This window comes from Tinamus guttatus, unplaced genomic scaffold (assembly GCF_059628265.1).
Source record: "Tinamus guttatus ecotype Peru unplaced genomic scaffold, ASM5962826v1 Tinamus_guttatus_pri_ptg000314l, whole genome shotgun sequence".
Lineage (NCBI taxonomy): Eukaryota > Metazoa > Chordata > Aves > Tinamiformes > Tinamidae > Tinamus > Tinamus guttatus.
This window is the reverse complement of record NW_028288848.1, coordinates 10,057,627-10,079,229: the sequence shown is the minus strand read 5'-3', so window position 1 is coordinate 10,079,229 and position 21,603 is coordinate 10,057,627. Positions and strand designations below refer to the sequence as shown.

The following is a 21,603-nucleotide window of genomic DNA, read 5'->3' as shown; positions in this document are numbered from 1 at the left end:
CTGGCTCTTCCCAGCTCCTCCTGCACTTCCAGTGCTCCGTTTAGACCCTTCTGTTATCTCATGCTTCACATTTAGAGCACAAGTTGCATTTGGGGGAGAGGGGAGGAGGGAAAGGAAGGATGCTGTTAAGTATCATATGTTTATACAGTTCTTGGTACAATAGAGATTTTCACACAAAAGGATGGTTCCTAGACACTATGACAGCAAACAAACATGCCAAGCAGAGAGACTGCTCTGCCCCAGCTGTGGGAGCTGAACCCATCTAGTGCAGTGTTGGCTGCTGTCACCTCAACATGGCTCCCCTTAAACAGACTGTCCTTTGTCACCGAGCGCCCAGCCCGGCATGGTTTTCACAGCCCTGTTCCCACTACCACAAAAAGGAGCCAAAACTGTAACAAATGTCCTACAGTAGCTCTATATTGTGCTGTGACTTGGAGCAGACCCCAGCACACTGAGTCACCTCTCCCATTGGCACTGCTGCTTCCTGCCTGGAATGGTATGAGGAGATCCAGGCTTTTGCAGTGGAGAAGCAAAACCCACAATGTGCAGGCCCAGGCAGTGATTTACAATTCCCCCAAACACTCTCCCACCTCCATGCACTACACTCCCAGCCTTAACACTCCTGCTGACAGACTGCACCCAAGTTCAAAAGGTCCATGAACCTGCAGCAGCTGCTGCGGAGGGTGACAGGCACAGCAGACTTCAGCTCCATTGCTGCACCATGAGGCAAAGGGAGCAGGGAGAAGGGGGACAGGCCTCCTACCAGTTCCCTGTGGAGCACTGCCAGCCATTTCTGTAACCTGGTGAACTGTGAGAAACATTGTTGAGAATAGAAAAGCACCCAGCTGCCTGCAAGCAGAAAGTAATGCGCAGGTCTCTGCACTTGGGAGTGGGGAAAGGGTTCTGCTTGGATTCACTGCTCTGTTTCCAACTGTGAAGGCAGGTACTGGTAAGGATGAGAAATACTGGTGAGGAAAGCAAAAAAATGGAGAAGGTTCAGAAGCAGCTCCTCTCCCTCGGGGAACAACAGGGCCTGGAACAGACTGGCCTTAAGCTGGCCAGTTTGGAAACATCTGGAGACAGGAAACCACATAACTGGAGCATAGCAGACAGCTCTGGAGATCAATCACCTCATCCAACCTCCTGCTCGCAGCAAGGCTAGCTTCAAACAGCACCCATAGACCTGCGGGAGGGCTGGGCTCTGTGCGGACCTCAGGGGGCTGGAAGGTTCCAGGGCCTGAGCCAGAGCCTGATGTTTGTAGCATTGGAAACAAGAGATGGTTTAACCCAGACTCAACACACAATGTGAACATCATTCTCAGACTCCAGACTTTGTAACACATGGTACTTGCACTGCCATAATCAAAGGCATTGGAGATGCCTCCACCACAGAGGCCCATCCGCTCCTCCACCCATCTGCTCTCTCCACTCCTGCCACACCAGTGTTACCCAGGAGACTTCAGCTGCGTGCAAGAAGGAAAGGACACAGAGCCAAGTGTCCTGCACACAACAAAGACACTGTGTCCCAAACTACTTCTATCAGTCCTGCTTGTGAAGGAAACGGGGGTGGGGGGATCAAAACCCTCAGTATGAGCAGCATTTGAATTGACATTCAAGCACAAACAGCTTTGCTCTATTAGCCTTCTGCCGATTACAGAAACGATTACATCAGTCTGAAATTGAATATGCCCTGACCTAGATTTTCAGAAGCCCATAAACACAACGGTTGTCATGATCCATTTTCACAGATATTTAGGATTCGCTCTTATATTTGCCATTGCAGGAAAGTAGGGGTTGAGGGGCAGATTTGGGGTAAGGACATAGTGATCTGCTTGGGGGATAGGAGCAGCAGGATTTTACTTTAACAAAAGCTTGGGGAATTTATATCTTATATCACTGTTTGAGATCAGCAGGAATGTTGCAAGCAGACTGGTCAGGCAAAGATAATTAATTTCCTGGACCTGTCACTATGTTATGTTATTAGCCAGTATTAGCTGATATTTGGACAATGATTCATCTTGTATTCACTACCAGTAATGACCTTTTCATTGTGGCCATTTCTAAGACACACTCTAAAGCAGAGTGTGCTGGGAGTCTTACTGGAATCTTTTTAATACCACTTCCTTTGAGAAGCACTGGCAGACTGGGCTAGATACCATCAAAGACCTGCTGCTGTTTCACAGCAGTTTATGTAGCAACAGATTAATGAAGAGCCATAAAAAGTCATATTTTTCATAATGTCAAGACTTAAATGTATCAAAAGTTTCCTCATAGAGCAAGTCCAGTTCTATGGTAGCAAAAAATTTATAATCGTTAGTTGAGAGCATAATAGAGATTATTGTGCTCCTCTATTTTGTTCAACAAATTTAGCACCCCTTTTTAAATTGTTAGCTTATGAGAGGAATGTTTTTAATTAAACTGAGTTGATAGGGAGCACACCAAACCTCTGCTAAGTGAGGAAACGCTGTCATGAGTGCTCAAAAATTATTCACTGTCACAGCCTACTTTTAGCTTTCCTTCTTGTGGGTGATCATGCCATAACGAACACATTAGCCTAAGCAATTTAGCACTAAGTGATCATAACTGTCTATTACAGCCCCCTTCCCAGCCTCCCCCTCATGCAGTTACACGTCAAGTCAGCCTCTTCCTCCATAAATCACATTGTACAACATCGCTGTTCAAACCTCCTTTCCTTCCGCACCCTGCTCAGTTCCACACACTGAGCATGATTTCCGAAGGCTCCACATGTCCCGTGCTTCAGCTCTTTTCTAATCATCACAAGCTAGCAGGATTTTGCTTCCCCCCATACCCAGGAAGGCAGTAGCATCTTCTGCAAAGCTACTGAAGTTTCACTCACAGGAACCTGAAGTTGTATTACAAAGTAATAGGCACTGACACCAAGACACTGTCTTACTTCAGTCTCACATTCAAAAGGTCTTTAAAAGATAAGGAGCATCATTAGGATTCTCTGCTCTGATTCTGAGCACACTTTTTTGCAAAATGGTGTCCCACACTGCTGTGAACTCTAGCTGACTAAATTCTTTGCAGTACAAATCATCCCCGCCACTTCACCCCATTTCCAACAGATTGATGCTGCCCCTCTTTGCTAAGCCAGCTCTTTCCATCACATTTATGGAAGCCTTTCGCTCAGTCCCATTCGTTGTAACTTGTATAACTCGCTGTGTATAACATTATAGACCTACACACTACACTGGCCTTCAGGAAAGAACAGATTTCAACAAAAGAGCTTTGGAGGTGAAACTTCATTAAACTTTAGTGACCTCTTGAATAAAGAGCTAAAGATTAGTTCCAGTTCTGAATCATATGTGATATTTTCTATTATTTCTAGTACCCAGAGTTATGATTTCTGTCAAGTTAGAAAACATGTAAGCAAAAGGAATGACTGCTTTACATATGGCAAAATAACTGTTGGGTTTAAAAAAAAAAAAAAAACACACCACACAGATCAGGGTAAGAAATCAGTTTCTGTAAAACAAATGCATTACAGAAGATTTGGCTGGCAAATGAAGCCAAATTAGTTGCTTTTAGGAATACCAGGACACAGATTTTTTGCTCTCACCTTAAAAACAAACACACACACACACACACACACAGAAGTAACTTTTAAAGGTTTTCTGAATAATCCCAAAACCCAGACTAGGTCTCAAATCAGTTAAGAATGAGTGGTAGGAATTATATTATTTCCATGTACAAAATGTGCACAGAATCCTGAAAATAAAGAATGACATCAAATCATCCATCACAAAACCATAGTACATATTGCAAATAGACCAAGTAGGAAAACCTTTTCATTAATGAGGTTTTGTGGTAAAAGTAGGTAAAATGTATGCATCTATATGCATTTAAAAAAGTATCGTGCATGCATGGGAAGTTGCTATAGAAAACCTAAGAGATAAGCCTGAGTAAGGTAATGCTGAGAAGGAAAAGGAATACACACTGGGTTTTGATGCCAGACGTGAAATAGGAGGATGTAACCTCCAGAGAGCTTTGGGCATATTGAATTCCTACAAAGCAGGTAGGTGGCTTTTTCTGGAATAAAACTAAACTGTTATTGGCTGGAGCAGAAGGCTCAAAAAAAAAAAAAAACAAACAAAAAAAAAAAACCCACACACACCACACATATTTGAATTACTAAAAAACTAAATAATAATAATAATAAATCTTATTACTTTGGTATGGGTTTAAAAAAAAAAAAACACTTGGTTAGATTCCAAGGGAGTTTTTCCAAGTGAGACAGTCAAAAACCACAAAAAAGGGTTTTTTTTGTTTGTTTTGCGCACATACAGCTACTTTCTGGGAGCAAGGCAGAGGCTCTGCACATCCCAGCAGCAATTCCCACGTGCCCACCGGCAGAGGGGACCAAGGCTCTGCCGTGCAGAGCAGGGGGAGACACCAGAGCCATGGAGCCTGTTCCTGGCTTATCAGCCTCTCTTCAGTGCAGGCACAGTTTCCACCAAGCTCTCTCCTGCAAAGCCACCAGGAGTTACTCCTGTACTACTACATCGTGGGCCTACAGAGGATGTGGGAGGCTGGGACTGGAATCCCAGATGTTTAGCAGAATTTAGGGACAGAAGTTTGGGACAAGAGAGTGATGGACAAGACAGAGTCAGTTTTAGCCAGTGTTTAGGTTTTCCATTTCCCCAGTTTTGGTTTTACTGCCTTCGTAATCCTTCTCAAGCTCTACAAAAGGATTTTGTATGGATGGGAAACTCCCCCTTTACCACAAGAAAAATTCCACTCTTTCCCTCCTTAAAGGCTGTTATTCCCCTTTCATATTACAAAGTTGAGAAAACCCCAGAATACGTTTCAGATCCTTGTGCTTTTGAGCAAGCTTCTTTTTTCCTTCCAGACCATAATGTTACTTTCAGCTCATAGGAAGTATGGCTGAAGTCTTCACGAGTGCTTCCTTTTTTTCCTCAGAGGAGAGGCTTATAAATAACCCCTCATCTTGTCACGCCACCAGCCAAAACCAATCTTCTACCTGGGAGAAAAGATTAAGGCCCGCTCAGTTTTCCATTCATCCTTTCTATTCCAAAGGCAGGACAACCTCTCCCAGCCGGGACGGCGCCTCGCGCAGCCCGCGCGGCAGGACGGCGCTCGCCCGACGGCCCCAGCGCCAGCACGTGCAGCCCACGGCACCCGGCAGCAAAAGGGGAAGCCTCCCCGGAGCTGCTACCAAGAGGTTTAACCAGCGGGTGCCGACTCGGCTAAAAGTGAAATTTAACACAGAATATAGGAGGGGGGGAAAAACCCTCCACATGACTGTTTCCATTTTCAGACATAACTCCAGGGCTTTTTCTCTCTCCCCACTTCTCGTCTGGCTCTTTCTCCCACTCAAAGCATGTCCTTTGCTGGTACTGATAAGCTATGGAAAAGGGCAGACAACATGAATTGCTACACCCAAGGAGACACTGAGGTTTCCCATTTCCCCAATTTCAGTTCTATTGCCTTTATAATCCTGCTCAAACTCTACCAAAGGATTTTGCAGAGATGGGAAACTCCTCCTTTACCACAAGAAAAATTCCACTCTTGGGGTGGTTACAAACGCTGACCTTCTGTGTGCATGCACTTTATAAATACATATAATTTATATATATAATTTAAATTAATCTTAAACTAACCTCATATTTGTTTTTAAGCTTCTCCTCCTCTTGCATGTACCTGCCACTGAAATTCTGTTTTAGGCAGTATATTGTGACTGTAAATGCATCAGACCTTCTGAAGACCAACAGCAAGCACATGACATCTCTGAAAGTCCTGTTTCTATAACGTGTTATATTGTTTGATTTGATAATTCAAACGGCCAGTTAGCTAGCATGCAACAAGAGCCAAAATAAATGCACAGCAACACAGTTTCACCGACTGCTAGTCCTCGTCTTGCAGTGAAGCTAAAGATAAGAAATTCTTGATATAAAAGACTTACAGTACTATCTCAGCCAAACTAGGCTTCAGGAAATGATTTTTTTTTTTTTATGCACCATAATTGCTGTCATACGAGTTACCTCCCAAAATTTACTCCACGCTTCCCATTACTCACTTTTCTACCCTCACAGCCTGCCTCTGTTTCCTCTGTAGCATTCACTAGCTGAAAAAGATTTCAAGCGATGCTCTCCCTGTAACAGCAGCCACAATCCTGAGTACCCTCTCCTGAAAAAATGCAATATTAGCATTAGGTCTTTTCTTCAGGACTGTTTAGATCGGATCATGATTGGACTAATTGATTACATCATTTTTTTTTCACCCTTTGAGAGAAAGAGAGAGAGAAATATTCCAAATCCAAGAAACTTTCCATGAGCCAGAAAGGAATTGTTGTCTATGTGTCCAACAGACTCCGACCACAAAACCACAGATCTCTCCAATATAGTAATATTCCCAGATTTCTCCAGAATTTCTATATATCCCACAAAATTCCCAATACTCTCCTGTTTCCAAAAATCCCTCCCCAAGGACAATGTCACTCCTATCTCATTTGACCTTTTAGTTAAAAAAAAGAGACAGCAGAGACTACAATTAAACTGGAGCTACCCCTCTGAAAGGGCCAGCCGGCTAATTTCACACTGACAGAAGAGCAATTGGTCCTCCCTGCCTTTTCATAAATGGGGCTGGAAATATCTTACTCTTCCACCCAGTTAATATTCATATAAAAGTTTAGGGTCTTTGAGGCCTCTCCTGCTCTGTTCAGTTCTGCTGAATTGTGTCCAGAAATTACTGGAATACCCTGAGAGGTGCTGCAATTGCGTAAGTATTTTTTCCTTTTGAAACCCAGTTAAAAATGACACCATCCCCACATAAACCTTCAGCCCTCTTCTTCTCTCAGCACATCTGGATTTAAGGAAAAAGCCCTTGGATCGCTTTTTGAGATCAAGCACAAGTATGCACCTCCCCAGGTCAGTGCTCTTCTCAGTCCTTTGAAGGAGCTATGGAGAATTTTGCCTCTTTCATACAACCAGCCACCACCCTGATTTGCTGTGTCATCACCAACTTTTTTTTTTTTTTTTTTTTTTTAAAAAGTATACCATATGTTACATATCACTGTTCCATATAAATGACAGATATTATACACTAGCATGAATTATCCACACATATTGCTCCACAATCACCTAAACTGTCACACAACCGTTTTTAATAATGCCATATTGGAATACCTGCAGAATGAAAATGCAATTCTTCTTTAGATACCACTGACAAAGGCAGCCACACTAAACACCGGTTACCTTTGTGCAATTTCAGTGCAAACCTTGCTTAGCTTCCTGGGCTGTTTTTTCCCCCCATCAGGACTTTCTGCATTAGAAAGTAGAGCAACTATGTGTCATGACTTGGGGATGATAACACAATTGTCACAAAAATTCTATGCAAAACTGAATTTTTCACCTTTGATCATGAGCATGACAACAGGTAAAACTAGTTTCCAAAACCCTGTCTCTGCCATGGTCAGCTGGAAATTTAATAGGTTATTCTTTCACATTAAAGAAACAAGGTGTGTAATAACAGCACTGGGAAATAAATAATGCTCCATTATTAGTTGTATTGTTTTAACATTAATGCTTTATAAATAAAACAAAACTGGTTTACAGGAATCTGAAAAGACCAGTTCCTGATTAATTAAATTTGGCTGTTTTCTTGAGAAAGTTTGATTAAATTGTGCTTCTGGTGAAGTGAATTCAACTTTCAAAAATCACACATTACAAGCTTCCTTGTGCACAACTCCACTGTAATGACCAGGGAGGCTTAAGTATCAGGAGAACTGCTTGGAATAGCAGAAAAAGTCCACTAATGAATCTTCTTGCTCAAACGGTGGGTAGGGAAAGAGTAAATATTTATTTTCCCCTGGAATCATCATATGTTTAGTTAAAATTCTCCTACAGTTATAAGGCTAGTTCTTACTTCTTACTCTCAGACCTAGTTGGGAAAAAAAATCACCACAATGGGCGAAGAATAGATTGTCTTTTTTCCCCTCCAGCAATTAGAAACATAATCCAAGCTCAGTGAATCCTTCGTTCACAGCACTAGGATTGGGAGCAGGGAATCACAGTTCACAGCAGGGACTGGGAATCAGTAAGTCATTTCTAAGTGCAGAAGGTCCTTACTATACTTAGTATTTCCTGGGAGAAAGAGTTATCTTCTATATTTGGGCTATAAGCAAAGCAACAGAATTTTCTAGAAAGGAGGCGGGGGGGCGCGGGGAGAAAGGCCATCAGTACCACCAAAACAGGGCTGATCAGGCTCTGGTTGTCTGCCAGCCAATTGCAGACCAGTGATGGTGCTCCAGTCTCCTGACTTAGAAAGCACGCATGCTACGTAACATGAAAGCAGAAATATCACAAATAGAAAAAAAAAATTTCCCAGGGCAAGTCACAAGAAGAACCAGATACTTTGCTGAAGGCAGGCTGAGCCCCGGCTGCTGCTCAGACTTGTCTCCTTTCTGCTCACAGGACTGGCAGTACTGCTAGCTCTCTCTGGCAGGTGTTTCAAGTGGGAACAGAAACACAACACTAGCTAGAATCAATCCATCCCAAGTTAAGGGTAATTACATAATCTTCTGCTTTCCTCACCACACTAGGAGCACAGCTAACAAACCATTACTCACTTTCTTGTGTTCATGGTCCAGATACTGTGAGTTCGGCCCGATCATACTCCGACAGTCACTAGCAAAAATCTTTGATATCTTCAACTGCTGTCCTGTGGTCATCTACCAACACTGCCCTGCAGAGCCGACAGACACAGCCCCACTTGAGCCTTCCTCTTCTTCATCAAGCATCTGAAACATCCCCCCACCCACAAATTTACTTACTGCTTGGTAAAGAAGTCCAGCAAGAATTAAGGTCACTTCAACAAGCATAGAGAGCTATATAAAAACCTTTTAGGACTAAAATTCAGAAAAGAAAAGTTTTCCTTTCTGCTTTTTTGAGCCTGACTCTTTGATGGCCCAGAGGAGAGGAGAAAAACAAAACAAAACAACTCACACCATAAACCTGGCAAACCAGCTGACAGCGCTCAGACAAATTTCTCAGGGAAGGAGGGGAAGCTGTCAGCAGCTGCTCAGGGTGAGCTTCCTTGGGGCACCAGGAAGAGCGCTATTGGTGGAGAAAGCAGAGTTATGGTAAAGGAGAGGGAAGACAGCTGGTTGGCATTTGCAGTATGTGTAAATTATCCTGCCTAGGTAACTTCTGAGTTTGCAGTTTTTGCAAGCTACAAGCATCAGCTGAGCATGCCCACCCATTATTTAATGATTTCAACCCTTAGCACCTGTGTAATTCCCACATCCTTTTCTCTGATTAACTTAAACTTTGTTGGGTCAGATATTTAGACTGGTTCCAGAAGCTTTGTAAATAAACTTCTTAAACACTTTTTAATTGCCCCAAAATGATGTTTCATAGTGGTGAGAGCTAATATAGGCCTTGTGGCTGCGTGAGGTGGATAAGCAGACCTATGCCAATACAAGTACAAACAAGCACTGCTGCCAGTACTTGTTTCTTATCCTTCTGCTACAAAGGGTACCTCATGCTCACCTTAAAAACAGCTTTCTAGCTCATCCTAGACTTCGGGCTACTTAATCCCCTAAATTCCTCACTGCTTAGTTCTGAGGGCAAATAAAAGCAATTGGTCTCTAAACTCTTCATAGAATCATAGAATGCTCAAGGTTGGAAGGGACCTCTAGAGGTCATCTAGTCCAACCCCCCTGCGCACGCAGGGTCACCTAGAGCACGTGGCACAGGACTGCGTCCAAGCGGGTTTTGAAGATCTCCAGAGAAGGAGACTCCACAGCCTCTCTGGGCAGCCTGTTCCAGTGCTCTGTCACCCTCACTGGTAAGAAATTTTTCCTTAAGTTCCTGTGGAACTTTTGATGTTTCAGTTTCTGGCTGTTTCCTCTAGTTCTGTCGGTGGCCACCAGTGAAAAGAGGCCAGCCCCATCCTCCTCACTGCCTCCCTTGAGGTACTTATAGACACTGATCAGGTCCCCTCTCAGCCTTCTCTTCTCCAGGCTGAACAGGCCCAGCTCCCTCAGCCTCTCCTCACAGGGCAGATGTTCCAGGCCCCTGATCATCCTTGTGGCCCTGCGCTGGACTCTCTCCAGCAGCTCCACATCCCTCTTGTACTGTGGAGCCCAGAACTGGACACAATACTGCAGATGTGGCCTCACTGGGGTGAGTAGAGGGGCAGGATCACCTCCCTCGACCTGCTGGAGACGATCCTCTTAATGCACCCCAGGATCCCATTCGCCTTCTTGGCCACGAGGGCACACTGCTGCCTCATGGTCAACTTGTCATCCACCATGACACCCAGGTCTTTCTCCGCAGAGCTGCTCTCCAGAAGGTCAGTCCCCAGCCTGTACTGGTGTCTGGGGTTATTCCTCCCCTGGTGCAGGACCTTGCACTTGGCCTTGTTGAATTGCATGAGGTTTTTCACCGCCCAGTTGTCCAGTGTGTCCAGGTCCCTCTGGATGGCAGCACAGTCCTCTGGGGTATCGGCTACTCCTCCCAGTTTGGTATCATCAGCAAACTTGCTGAGGGAGCACTCTGTGCCTTCATCCAGGTCATTGATGAATAAATTGAACAGGACTGGACCAAGGACTGACCCCTGGAGGACCCCGCTAGCTACAGGCCTCCAACTAGACTCTGCACCGCTGATCACCACTCTCTGGGCCCTGCCATCCAGCCAGTTCCTAATCCACCTCACTGTCCACTCATCTATCCTACACTTCCAGAGCTTGCCCAGGAGGATGTTGTGAGGGACGGTGTCAAAAGCCTTGGTGAAGTCGAGATAGACTGGATAGACTTCTTCCTGGAAGTATTTCCTGCATCCTTCCACATCTCTCCCTATTCACATATCTGTAGGACTGAAGCTTCTCTCAAAACACTGAAAACAAAGTAGTCAGGTTTCTGCCTGCCTGGCCTACTAGCCTTCCACCTTCCTTTGTTGGCTTTTTGCTTTTCCCTAAGTAAAGCCTGTTTTGTAAAATTGAGCATGAACAAGGCACTCCAGTCCATGAGCCCTTGGATTTTTTAACCTAATTTTATAGCCAACAACACAAAACTACTTCTGCATTTATGCTGACCAGAGGCAGAGTTGCCTGTTGCAGGCTGCTGTATTCCACTGCTGTGAGAACTTTCAGAAAGAATTAAATAGGAGAATGGAGAAGATGTGAATGGATGTGGAGTTTACACAGCCCCAGCAATGCAGGATATGAGTAAGAACTTGAGGGCTGAGGGCAGCTGTGCTGTGGTGGGGATGATATTATCAGTGCCCTCCTTCATTACCTGATTGCTAGTGTGTGCTGCACGAAGTGATGGTGATGGACATGACTACAGACACGCTGGTTTCCTTTCCTTTTCTCCTCTCTCTCCCTTCTCCTGTCCAGTTTGCTTCTGCTGGTCTCTTCATGTCAGTCCCTGTAATGGGGGGCAAGGTAATTAGTAAGCTTTTTAAACTCTCTTTTTTTAAAACAAGAATCTCTGAAAAGTGAGAACAAAAAACTTCTCAGCATTATTTCCCATAGCTGGCATCTCCTTTATATTAATTATGTGCTCTACAAGAGTTTGGAAAACTCTTTTGAAAAATGTTTGACAGTTGTTTTTATAAGAAAAGCATATCCACATTGGCCTACATAGACCTTTCAGGTCTCACTATACTGAGCAATGCAGGACCAGCCTAAATATTCCATTAGCAAACTGACCCAGCACACCAAGCTTGGGTCTAAGATGCAGTTGATAACTAAGTGTGGTAGTAGGCTCACATTAATTAGTCTCTCAACCAAAGTAATCCAGGAACAAATCCACAGGGGTTTTGTACTTTGAGAGTGCTTTTTTCTTATCCCAAATCACTATTTTTTAAGGAGGTGTACGGTCACTGGCTCAATAAGGACTGCATGGATGAATGCAGATAGCAGCAAAAGCTGAATGTCTGGGGATGAAAACAAGAATAGGTGAAACTGAACTTCCTCCTGAGTCTGCTAAAATAAAGCCTCCTCGGAGTTCTTCACTCTTTCCAATAACTTTGAGGGACAAATACAACAATGAAGTATTCTCTCATTCTTAAATGTCATATGACAATTATGTATTCTGTCATTCTTAATTGTCATAAGACAATTAAGTATTCTGTCAATCATTACAATTTGTTTTAACAGTGCTTTAGAGATAGAATAGTCTGATAATCTCAAGCTAAAAAATTAGTTTTCGTTCAGATAATTCACTGCATTTCTAAAACCATTACCATAATGAATTTTCAAATCTTTAAAAGTCATAACCGCAGGGAAGCTGTGTGCAGCACTAGCATGTGATCAGTGTGGATAAGGACAAAGCCTGTTCCAAAATGGAGCAGTGAGGCAGCACGGCTCTAAGCTACACCCGTTCTCACTGAAACAGCCCAAGAACATATCTTCCAGAAGCACAGAGAACAAATCCACCAAAGAAAAGCAGTCTCTTTGCAAGGTTCCAAGCTGCTCCCTCAAATTTGCAGGGCCTGACATCGTTTGAAAGACTCAGCCTAAATTTCAACAAAAGTAGAGTGCTAAAGTGCAGTGAGGATTTGGGATTTGGGAGGATTTGGGAACTCCAGCAATTTATTAGATCAAGCAAACAATTCAAATGTTTAGCTGTGTGTTATTCTTAAGAACTAAAAAACAATAACAAACAGAAAGGCACATAACATCTTACTGCTTTGACTTTTAGCAAAATAGGATTGTTAAAGGTATAAATTTGACAATAATCAGCATCAGACATCTCAGTTTATAGCTTTAAGATCTGCACAAACATCCAGTATTTAATCACAAATCACTACAGATTAGTTTGCAGCAGATTAGATAGAAAGTCTTTGTGGAACGTGTGGGACGCATGTCCCACTATAGCTAGGAGAATTTTGGAACAGATGAGAGAAAGCTGGGTTTGGTTTTCTGGCCTAAACTGTGACAATGCAGTATCACAATGTTACATTTGTCTGGTAAAGACCTGCGGTGAGCACGATGGGAAACACAAATACAGGAAGCAACATCTGTAAAATCCAGTTTTAAAATCAGCACCATCAACTCACAGAATTCTCCATGCTCTCATGCTCAGTGAGAGACAATATGCTGAACTTTCAATGAAAACAGGAAATAAAACATCTTTTATTTGCTTTATCTTCAGTGTAACTTTTTTTTTGTCTGTATTTTGCTTTTACTTTTCCAAAATAAATCCATGAATCTTTTGCACAGATAAGATGTTACAACTTCATCCAGGTCTCCTGCCCACCTATCTCCCATACAAAGATCTAAAGCTGTATTACAATCCACTGTTACAGAAAGCATTTTAAAGTACCTACAATTCGCAGATTTACACCCTAATGGACAAGGCATGTTAGGATTATATCATGGTGACAAAAACAGGTTTCTAATACAGAATTCAAATAAGCCATTCCAGGCTTATTTATTCCAGTATAGCACACTGTACATCCCACTGAAACCACAGAGCATCCTCATCTGATGTCAGGATCTGTCAGGCTGCATTCACAGGGAGTTCTAGAACCGAGTGCAACTTTAGGATGCCTCAAAAACAGCATAATAGCTCAAAGAAATCAGGAATTGTATTTTGCTTTCTAAATTTGGCAGGGAAAAGAATATTATATTTTCTTCGTAGCACACTGTAAAATACTTAAAATTATAAAAATCAATAAGATTGAGAAATCTTTCTTTCCACTGAATAGATGCATCACAAAATGTCCAGTTTTGTATTCTTTTAAGCTTCAGTTTTTGCTCTCAGGATGCAATTGTGTGTGTTCTTATGAAAACGAAGGGTTGTGTTTTTAAAGTCCAGTGCATGATGTCCAGAGAGAGAAGGGAGAGGTTGAGTACAATGACTGTGCAGCATTTCATACTATTTATGAAGATATTTATCAAAATTATTTTGTATACAAATACACTGCTCCTTTTACAATGCCACATTACTGACAATATTAAAAGCTCCTTTCTCTTGGAAAAACATCCTCCCTAAGGTCACACAGCTCTAGACATAACATAATGACAAATACATTTTTGCATGGTGATGTGTAAGTCATCATTACGCACTCTCTCTCACATTTGCACTTTCCCTGTTCCCATCATATTCCTGAGTAATAACAGAGGATAGAAAGTTACAGGCATTGAAATGTTACGTAGCGGAGAAGCCATCCTAAGAAATCCATATGGACTCCTGCTCAACAAGACACATAAGACCTGCTTATCTCTCCACATTCATTTTTCAGTGTGACTTTTTTGAGAACACCTGGTGAATATTATAATTTCTTCTAGCAACATGTAGAACAACCTTGTTTTGTGGTTTAAGCTCTAAAAAGTTTTGATTCTGCTCCTCCAAAATCTGCTCTATTTTGCAAAAAATGCTTATATTCCTTGCCAGTGTTTTGCACACTAATAAGAAGTTCAATTATATGGTTGTAAATTGAGTCCCTTTCATTAAGAGGCTCTTTACTGTTCTGCTCTCACACCATAATTAATGTGAAAATCATTCAAGCTTCTTGCATATGCAGCTCCATAAAACTTCACCCTGCCTTTTTAAATGGCATTCTTCGTTGTCCTGTTTCCAAAATATTGAGAACTATTAAAAGTATCACCATACTCTGGAAAAAAAAACGAATTGTTCACTTCTGAAACAATATGAAAACATTTTAATGAGGAAACCCCTACCTCCCCCAAACAAATTACAGCCTATGCTAGAGGAATCATATCTGCTCATAAAATGAATGGAGGAATGAATATTATGAAACGGAATGTAAGTTTAAGGACTGACCACATTTATTTCCCATTAAAAATAGTACATCAAGTTTTAAAATACAAATATCAAAATTATTGCACAAGTCAGTAAACTAGCTTTGGCAGCATTTTTAACATCAGTGTGTAATAATAGGATCTGGCAGATTAAACTCCTGTGTACCTGTTCTGGTTACATCATAAATCACCCTACAATAGCAAGATAATTTTTCCTGTGCACGTATAGAACATCATATAATAATGTAACTGTAATACAATATATGCTTTATGAAAGCTGGAAATAAAGAAGAGGGAATGTGTCTTAACACTTCCCTTATACCTTTGACTCAAACAAATTTAAGCAACTATCCCATTTGCAGTCATTCAACATAGACAGTTCCAAGTACACATACAGACACACATATATTAACAGGCTTTGTTATAAATAGCTATAGCTTTTATAGGTAGCTTCATATACACAATCTTCTGTATGTCTTTGAAAAAAAAAGACAGTTCTAGTTTAGTTTATCAAAAAGAAGAGTTCATCCACAGGCAAATATCCTCAATGAGAATGTGACTCTGTGAAAGTCCCAAAGAGTCTGTCCCAATGGGTGAAGTATGGAGCATAGTTTGATTTGAATTTCAGATGATGGAGATCATGATGTGGAGCTCCTCCATACAAACCAAAAGGCACAAGCCGGTGCGTGGACCAAGGGAGGTCATATCCTGAATGGTCTTCCACTGACAACCAAATGTTTACAAGGAAGAAAATCATTTCTGTCAAAGGATGGCATCTGAGGAGCACTGGATTGATGGCAGCAAAAAATCCCAGAGAAAGCAATTCCCATACACTGGAGTACTGCGTAGTAAGAGCAAATGTTGATACATGCTTGTGATGCACCTTATGAAAGGTCTTGTAGAGCCAAGGCACCCTGTGATGAAGCAAATGCCAAAGGAAGTATTCAAAATCAAACAGAAGCAGGCAGACTGTGACTTCCAGCAAGACCTCGGGCAGCTCTGGAGCCATCACAGGTAGCTTCACTGGTCTCCAGTACCAGTGGAAAAATGTCACTGGGAAAATCAAAACAGCATGATGATAGGCACTTTGAATAATGCAAGGCACCATCATTCCCAGAGTTGGATAGCTCTGTGGCTGGATTTTGTATTTTCTTAAGCACGGTAGCCTAGTGCTTAAAAAGTCCAGTGTAATATAAGGAAGACAGAAAGCCATGTATGCTGTAAAAGAAAACAGCACTGGAAAGTACGGTGACTTGATCAGCGGCTCCTTTGCTGTGACGAAGTCCCAGAGGACCTGAAGGCACAAGCCGTGGTGCTGCCCGTCCACGCCGCGGCCGAGCAGCGCTGCGACGGGCGCGCTGCGGTTCATGCTGCCGGCAGTCCCAGCCGCCGCCGTCCGCCAGCCTTTATCCAGCCTGCTCGGTGGAAAACTCCGCCCCGTCACAGCCTCACGACTGAGCTTCCAAGACGTAGCTGTAAGGAGGAAGTGCCCTTTCCTGTCGTACAAAAGCAGTGTAATGTGTTACAATCTCACAAAAGAATTATCTCACTGGTGGAGTGCAAGAATTACAGATGCCTTTGGCAATCGTTTGAACTCCGAGAAGACCTGGGCGATAGGAAATGTCAGAACTCGAGCACTGGAATTCAGTGAAAGAGGGTAGGAGCATTCTTCCATTCCACTTACTGAATACACTTCAAAAACTGCCACCTTTCGCTAATTTTAAATTGTATCATCTTCCGTTATCCTTTTCCCTTTATATATAAAGAAACACAACCTAACATAGGTTTTCCCTGTGACTCCTACGGAAGTGCATGTAACTCAACACCAGATCTGACCTCTGGAGGTAGTTTGGTAGGTAATGCATGTGTGCAAACACACATCTTCCTAATAGTCCCTCAGATATACTGCAGGTTACATCGATACCTCAGTGACATATACACTATGCTTTCAGTTTGAATGCGGTGGCTACAATTTATTTTCATTGACTTCTGTACTAGTCTTCTCCTTTATTTTCCTGAATTTGCTTGACATGGCAAAATCCACCTGACTGTGGCCAGACAGAAAATTGAGCCAACAATTACAGAAAAATAAAATACCTTCCAGTTGCTAAGATAACATCAAATCTGATTTCCTTTCCAAACAGATACTTAATGACAAGTATCTGCATTATTATACTATTCAGTCCACAATTTAGCTGCTCTTTGAGTGATAGGATAAGGGAACGATCCTTTATCCCAATCATGTAATGAGAGGGTCCACTGGTTTGAACTGCATCCTTCAAATGATCTTCCTTGGACCATTTGCAAGCACAGAGCAGGCAGTGGCTAGTAGGCTCAAGACCCAGCATTTAAAATTTGGGAAAAGTATTTTAGCGGTAAAAGATGGAAGTTTTAGTTTAACCGCTGGCTTTAGTTTAAAGCCTCTTTGTGCTTTTTGAAGACGACAGACAAAGCTTAGAATATTTGGGGAAACAGTGTTTGCCATCAACTTCCTATGAACTCACCTCTTTTGTAGGTACCGTATTTATTCTAACATTGGAAATGAGCTCAGCTTCCTGGATGACTTTATTAGCTTTTTCATAAGATTTTAGTTCTTTGCTATTCAGAAAAGAATTCTGATGGAGGAAATGGAAGTCAGGATTTCATTGCTGCTTAGTAATTAAGAATGATGAACTCGCAGTGACCTTTTCTGATCTATGCACACTTCTAATTCTGAAGTTTGTTTTCAGTCTCAATTATTTTCTTCTCAAGAGATTCTGCTCTTAATAGAGATTTCATTCCCTCTCTAGGCTCTGAAGGGTTCACTGAAGCAGTAACATTAACATGATCAGTGATATTAATCAGGCAACCAGAAGTTATTTTTTAGAGACAACTATGGCATGGTCTTCAGAGACTCTACCTGTTGCATCTGTTTTAGAAACAGATGCACATTTCTGTTGATGTGAGACTGTTCTGCTGAACTCAGTTAATTTAGGCTGTTGAATTTAGAGAAACTGAAGCCCAGGAAGATGCACTAATTCAACAGATGAGGATGTACAATTATGAGTTTCACTCAATCTTCTGACAGTATTTTATTCTGTCTTCAATTTCATAAAAAGCATGAGAGATGCATTTGTATTGCAATCACCGTCTGGGACAGAAATTTTTTCTTTTTAGAGATGCTTTCTGTTGATTTATGTAGATATAATCAGAAATTGCCACATATGATATGTGATCCTTCATTTTATTAGAATTATGCAAGAATTGAATTTCTTCTATAATGTATTTCAAGTCTGCCTGCAGAAAGATAGACAGAAATCACTCAACCGCCCTAAAGACACTCCTCCAACTAACCCCTACCAGCTTTGTGAATTCTCAAGAAGTTTTAGGGCAAATGCTGCCTATAGACTAAAATGTAAAGAATGGGCAATTTGCCTGCAGATTAGGTCATAGAAAAATATTCTCAAGTCCCTTCAGGAAAAATCAGAGAATTTTGCATTCTTATTGCTACCATACCCTGACCCAGGAGGCGCCTGCAAGGGAAGCCCTGTGAACAGAGCCCAGCTCCGGGCCTGCCCGCAGCACCGGAGCGGACTCTGCGCGCAGGCAGGAGCCACGCTCACGCTGCGCCCCATCTGCTGGCGCTCGGGAGGATGAACTGCTGGCAAGTTTTACCTCCGCTGGGGCTTGACTCGGCTCAGCAGCAAGTATGCTCAAAAAACTAAGTCCTTATGCGACAGAGATGGCAAATGCTCTTTAGGTCTCTATTCTCCAGTAACTATTCAAGCTATTTGGCTTTGTCACTAAAAAGCACCTATCTCACATATTTACATTGCTTTTCTAACTTGGGTTCCTTTGTCACTGCAAGATACAATGCAAAAAAAGACAAAATACATGCAAAACCTCTCTGCACTTAATTCAGCAACAGAACCCCAGCTTTTTTCACTTAACTTACAGTACTGCCAAACTTTCCCGTGTGTTACAAAATTCTAAGTAGGTCTCTCAAAATCAAGCCTCTTGCTGCAGTGTTTAGGTTGAAGGGCACATAGTTTGGAATGAGGCCCCGCAAAGGGTCTTAAATAGATTCCACATGAGCACAAGACGCAAGCACCGACCCCAAGCTGAGCTGCTAGGTATAAGCTATAAGGAGAACAGCAAAACATTAACAAGTGGGTAGGAAAAGGAGGAAGAAGTAGCATGAGGGAAAATCAGGATCAATACATTGAAAATAGTAGCACAACAGCACAGACAAAATCTCTCTCTCCCCTCTCAGTGGTAAGATTACAACACATCCCTCTCAGAACAGGGATAGATGAGAAGACAGATTTCGTGACAGTGCTGAACCTTCTACCAGAAAAAGGGTGCTGGGAAGCAGGGTTGATCACTTAGGGAGGACAGTAAGAGCAAAGCAGGATAGCCACTAGAGCAGATGAAGAGAGAGGTAGTCCCTTGCCTCATTTCAAAAGAGTTAACCCTGAAAAAAAAAGAAAAAAGCAATCGGAGGTCCTAAAACACTGACCACTGACTCACCTTATTTCAAGAGACTGAGCGCAAAGACACTTTTCGGCAACAGTTCATGGCAGCTCCGTGAGGGTGAGGGTTTGAAAAAAATCCTTTATGCTTCTCGCGTCCCACAGTGGCCGTCCTGCAGGCAACAGCACCACCCAGCGCAGAAACGCGCCTCAGCGGCCCTGCCAGGCCGAGCGCGCTGCAAGGCCGCCTTCCCGAGGCCGCAGTTTAACGACCTCTTTCAACGTAGATGTTCGCGTTCTGTTAATGTTTCTGTTACTAGGAAAACATCTTCTTTTCAAAAATTTAATCCATATTATTAAAAATTCATAGGATGGCAAAGTACATGCTACTTTGCAATGGGACAACTTTCAAAAGTTGGCTGGCACAGGTCAATGTCACAGGCCTCCTAGATGAACAGATTGGGAGGGAAAGAGGGAGCATCTTTTCAATCGCTACTCTCCTTGTGATTAGCTATACCGAGGTTCAAATCCTAGATCTGAACCTAGAGAAGGGACGTGAGCCTTTCTCTCTCATCTCCTAGGCAAGCATCTTTAACTTAGGGCCCTTACATGTGGATAAACACATGGAGGATAAACACACTTTCCTCCTCAGTTTTTGAAGGAAAACTCTGGTCTAAATTCTTTTCTTAACTAACCTTTCTTAGTAAAATCATTTTCATATCAACACTCCACCTCCTCAAACAAATTTCACTGGAAACCTCTCCAGACAGCAGGGAAAGCAAGCTTAATGAAAGGTTTTCAATGTATTCTTAACAACAGCTGGTGATGAAAGACTGCAGAAAAGCAAACCATTATTTCTCAAGCTCCATCTTGGAGTCCACCAGGACTAGTTTTCAAAGTAGAACAATCAAGGTAGGATCTTGAAATTTAGCCACTATCCCTCACAGAATCATAAAGGTTGGAAGGGGCCTCTAGACATCATCTTGTCCAATCACCCTGCACACGCAGGGTCACCTAGAGCACGTGGCACAGGACTGCGTCCAAGCGGGTTTTGAAGATCTCCAGAGAAGGAGACTCCACAACCTCTCTGGGCAGCCTGTTCCAGTGCTCTATTACTCTCACTGTCAAAAAATTTTTCCTTAAGTTCCTGTGGAACTTTTGATGCTTCAGTTTGTGGCCGTGTCCTCTTGTCCTATCACTGGCCACCAGTGAAAAGAGGCCAGCACCATCCTCCTTACTCCCTCCCTTGAGGTACTTATAGACACTGATCAGGTCCCCTCTCAGCCTTCTCTTCTCCAGGCTGAACAGGCCCAGCTCCCTCAGTCTTTCCTTATAGGGCAGATGTTCCAGGCCCCTGATCATCCTTGTGGCCCTGCGCTGGACTCTCTCCAGCAGCTCCACATCCCTCTTGTACTGTGGAGCCCAGAACTGGACACAATACTGCAGATGTGGCCTCACCAGGGCTGAGTAGAGGGGCAGGATCACCTCTCTCGATCTGCTGGAGACGCTCTTCTTAATGCAGCCCAGGATCCCATTGGCCTTCTTGGCCACAAGGGCACACTGCTGCCTCATGGTCAACTTGTCATCCACTATGATGCCCCGGCCCTTTTCTGCTGAGCTCTCTCCAGAACGTCAGTCCCAAGTCTGTACTGAAAATCGTAACTCAGTAATGTGGAACTGACTTGTAATCTCTGTGACTACGTTCACCCTTTCCAGAGATATCACGATGGGATACGGGCACTTTTCTTCTCAGTTTCTTCAAAAAAAGTAAGACCTAGGCAACCTTGCTTCCGGTGCAGCCACTGTCCATGCAATGTTCTTAATCTAGTATTTTGTTTATGTTATCAATCAAATTTGACTGCAGGGTGGCAAACTCAGAAGTATTATGTTCAAGTGAGTTACCTGAAAATAAGCTGCTAGAGAACCCATATGAACTAACAGTAATGCTGCAGCATGAATTTGCATTTTGTAAGACATCAAAGGAGGGGAGACGATGTTATGAATCTTTCAGTTGCAGGAGATCCTTCATTGGACCATGTTCTATATACTAGAAAATCTGTTCCTCCACCAGGGAGAAAGAATGCCATTTATAATTTCTCTTGTGATTAAGGAATTTGTGGTGACTAAGGAATTTGTGTTTATTTTTTGTATAGTGCATCCACCATAAAGATTATGGTTTTTGTTCCTAAGCCAACTGAACTATTTACCACCATTGCCCATGCTGAAGCATTTCCATGTTCTCTGTGTTGATGTGTAACCCTTCACTACAGAATGCCCAAATATTCTGGAAGTGCTTCACACTGGGCTAGGACATAGTATATATATATATATATGGACACTAATGTACTCATCAACCATCATCAGGGCCAGCGTGTGGTAGGCCACCTGCACAAGAAG

At 42.6% G+C, this 21,603-nt stretch overlaps 1 protein-coding gene across 1 annotated transcript; it reads right to left on the bottom strand.

Annotated features, from left to right (window-relative positions):
- Window positions 1-15,044: 15,044 nt before the first annotated feature.
- On the bottom strand, window positions 15,045-16,124 carry CH25H (cholesterol 25-hydroxylase). The gene has a single exon (XM_010226612.2). It carries the CDS (start codon window positions 16,122-16,124, stop codon window positions 15,300-15,302), a length of 825 nt encoding a protein of 274 aa, XP_010224914.2. The 3' UTR covers window positions 15,045-15,299.
- Between the last annotated feature and the right edge of the window lie 5,479 nt (window positions 16,125-21,603).